The sequence below is a fragment of the Rhineura floridana genome, chromosome 1 (assembly GCF_030035675.1).
Source record: "Rhineura floridana isolate rRhiFlo1 chromosome 1, rRhiFlo1.hap2, whole genome shotgun sequence".
Taxonomy (NCBI): domain Eukaryota; kingdom Metazoa; phylum Chordata; class Lepidosauria; order Squamata; family Rhineuridae; genus Rhineura; species Rhineura floridana.
In genome coordinates this window covers 287,380,140-287,383,056 of record NC_084480.1, presented here as the reverse complement: position 1 = coordinate 287,383,056, position 2,917 = coordinate 287,380,140, and the positions used below count along the sequence as shown (strand labels likewise).

General features: G+C 39.3%; 1 protein-coding gene across 3 annotated transcripts; it reads right to left on the bottom strand.

Annotated features, from left to right (window-relative positions):
- Window positions 1-2,917, bottom strand: POLR2K (RNA polymerase II, I and III subunit K). 3 transcript variants are annotated; one of them, XM_061604255.1, is made up of 4 exons: window positions 2,815-2,917; window positions 2,347-2,410; window positions 1,276-1,368; window positions 1-175 (listed from the first exon to the last, which is right to left on the bottom strand). In XM_061604255.1, exons 1-4 carry the CDS (start codon window positions 2,821-2,823, stop codon window positions 153-155), a joined length of 189 nt encoding a protein of 62 aa, XP_061460239.1. In that variant the 5' UTR covers window positions 2,824-2,917; the 3' UTR covers window positions 1-152. The 3 variants fall into 3 exon arrangements, with proteins under 3 accessions (XP_061460239.1, XP_061460230.1, XP_061460249.1); XM_061604246.1 differs by lacking the exon at window positions 2,815-2,917 and adding an exon at window positions 2,649-2,807; XM_061604265.1 differs by lacking the exon at window positions 2,815-2,917 and adding an exon at window positions 2,547-2,806.

Genomic DNA, 2,917 nt, shown 5'->3' with positions numbered 1-2,917 from the left:
TATTTGAATAAAACTTTATTGCCATAACTGAATAATTTACACATTATCAGAATAGAAGAACGTATTTGCCTATAACAAATCAAAGTCTAACAAAGTCTAACATGAAGAATCTAAAATACATTGCAGTAGATCAGATGCATCTTCGGTTCCCTTCATCGGGCATCAAACACAACCACTATAAGGTGGAGTCAAGGAAAAAAGTTGGAGATCATAATAAAAATTGATAGTTATAATGAAGAATTATGCAAATTATTTCACACTCTTCACATCCTTCAGAACAATCTGCACAACACACAGTCGAGTAGTTGTCATGTAGCAATGAATTAGCATAGGGCTCCTCTTTCAGCTGGCTCTTAGTTACATACATACTATAGTTCACTAGCCATTATTTGAAACCCCATTCATTTATCTGGTCACCCTTCTCCTCCCCACTGCTTGGGCCACAAATAAGTTATACTCAGAATAAACAACAGTTGCAGTGCATGTGCAAATGAAATCCATCTGAGGAGTGGAAGGGAATGAAGAGGATACATTGAGCCTTATCTTGATCTCCAGGGGTGATCCTTCTGATGCATCTACAGAAGGATGGGGCTTGCCCATATATCTTGCTGAAATACATAGGAAGTTGAATGTACCCTGAATACATGTTTCTTACACATATTCATGTAAAAATGACTTCAGATATTCCAGATGAGGCATGAGCAAGAAGCAGGAATACCTTATGTTTTCTACTCTCTATGTTTCTTTTTAATATTCAGAGTGTAACTTTCACATCGCTCCCTGAAGTCATATGTTCAACCTATCTCTTTTTAAGCACTACTTAAGGCAATGGCATTTACTTGAAAATAAAAGAAATGAGGATCAGACTGAAGGTCCCAATTTTTCAATAGGAGTTAAGCATGCTTAAAATTATCTACATCAGAATAAGTATATATATGCACACAGGTATAATGCTATATTGTATAACAATCTTAGTTGAAAACATTTTATGGCTGACCAGTTCATAAATTACACTTCACAACGTGATTAATCTGTCCAGTCTGTGTATTGTGGCAGGCAGGCAGGCAAAAAACACTTTCCCCAACCAGATTATCTGTATAGGAAATGTGGACCAGGTTCTCACAGCACTAGTATTTAACTTCAGATGAGATTTGTAGATCTTCATCAACATAAAATAACATTATGACATTGCAGTGACACTAACAAATGCTAAAAGCAAAGGTGGTTAGAATCAGTATGCAATAATCAAGCAAAGAACAGGCATATGAAGGATACATCTTTTTGTTCTTTTCTTGTACATTATTCTGTAGCCACACTCTCTGCATCTGATAGGATCTCTTGCGTTTATTTCATTTTCTGTGTGACAGTCTGAAAAATTTGTAAAGAACACCAATACTTCGTTAAATCAATGTTAGAAGGAAAACTCAAAGAAAGCTGAGAATAGCCATGACAAAAGAAAAATGGGTCCTTTGCTATATGACACATAGTATTAAAAACATGGAATTTTATTGAAAAAAACTGAGTTTGGCTAACTCCTTTTACTAAACTGATAGACAAATTAGGCTGCAATCCAAGCCCCCTAAAGGAAAAGAAGGATTGGGTGGACATGTCCCTTCACCCAGCCCCGGCGGCCTCCACCCGTAGAGTGATGTATCACTGTGCTGGCATGGAATTTTCTGTTCCACCCACTGAATGTACAGGTGGATGTGCTGCTGAAAGCACTGAAAAAGGGCATTTCAGGAAAGGGTTGAGAGCGCTGAGGGGTTGAATCAGCCCAGGATTCCCCAAATCCCAAGCCAACCCTACTGCCATCATATGATGGCATTGAGCCTCATCCAGACTTAACCACTGCTCCAGTGTTAATTTCAACCAGAATTATTAAAGTTGCTTAGCATTTCATATATTGGAATTTGTCAAATTAATAGCTATTAGAACGGAATCCAAGCTCACTACTTATTTAGTATATTTACAGTCTGCTTTTTCATTAGTCCTCATACTAGCTTTACAGCACTTATAAAATACAATGGATACACCAAGAACCATACACTCAAAATGAAACAAAGCCAACCCCACTGAAGCACAAGCTGAGATCTGACGTTCCTTTTCACAGGGCAGTTGGTGGTAGATAGCCCAGTGGTGGGGAAGGGCAGCCCACACAAACACTTTGGGTCATCTTCACATCCTTCACTCTCACTTAGACCTGAACAGTATAATACGGTGCAATTCACAACAGGCCTCATGAAAGTGAGAGAAAATTCAGTTTTAGCAACACTCTACAGCATGATCACCCTTCTAAGAGACTACACAGCACAAACGTACTACCAGGGAGGCATGACATAAGCTTACGTCCACAGATGTATATCATAGGTTGCTGCTTTGGAGGAGGTGCATCTTTCTGGGTGTCCATATTCTGTCAGTAAAAGAAATACAGAACATTCACATCTGTCAGTTTTCAAACACATAGTTTTCCCCTTACAAATCCACTTCAGTTATATTGTTAAGCAAAATCGGGGAGGGGGTGTACGAAGAAACAGGCTCGTTTCTACCTGGTTTTTTTTTAATTCAGCCGATATTTATTTTTAAACCCAAACTCAATAGTATGCCAAAAGGAAAGAGCACGCAACACGAAAAAGGTGCTACACATCTACCCGCGGTTCAAACCAGCCCATGACTCAAGCTTAGCGGTCTAATCAATAACGTCTAATCCTGAAACAAGGCAGGAAATGTAGGACTAGGTTACAGCTTTGGGGGGAAACCGGAATAAAGACTATCCCTTTTCAACGAAGGCAGTTTCCCAAAAAAGTTAAAAAGAACCTGCTCCATTAACAGCTCACGTCTCCCAATCAACGCTGTAGGACGCAGACTGATGACGTGAACGAGGGGCGGGGAGGGAAAATTCAACAAGGTCCACCTTGTT

Excerpts from the sequence above, each read along its gene's own strand:
- POLR2K (XM_061604246.1), bottom strand. The coding sequence starts at position 2,669 with ATGGGCTGGTTTGAACCGCGG. Across the intron at positions 1,369-2,346 it reads TATGATATACATCTGTGGAC|ACTGTCACACAGAAAATGAA; the intron begins GTAAGCTTATGT and ends CAAATTTTTCAG. Across the intron at positions 176-1,275 it reads CAAGAAAAGAACAAAAAGAT|TGGTTGTGTTTGATGCCCGA; the intron begins GTATCCTTCATA and ends TCCACCTTATAG.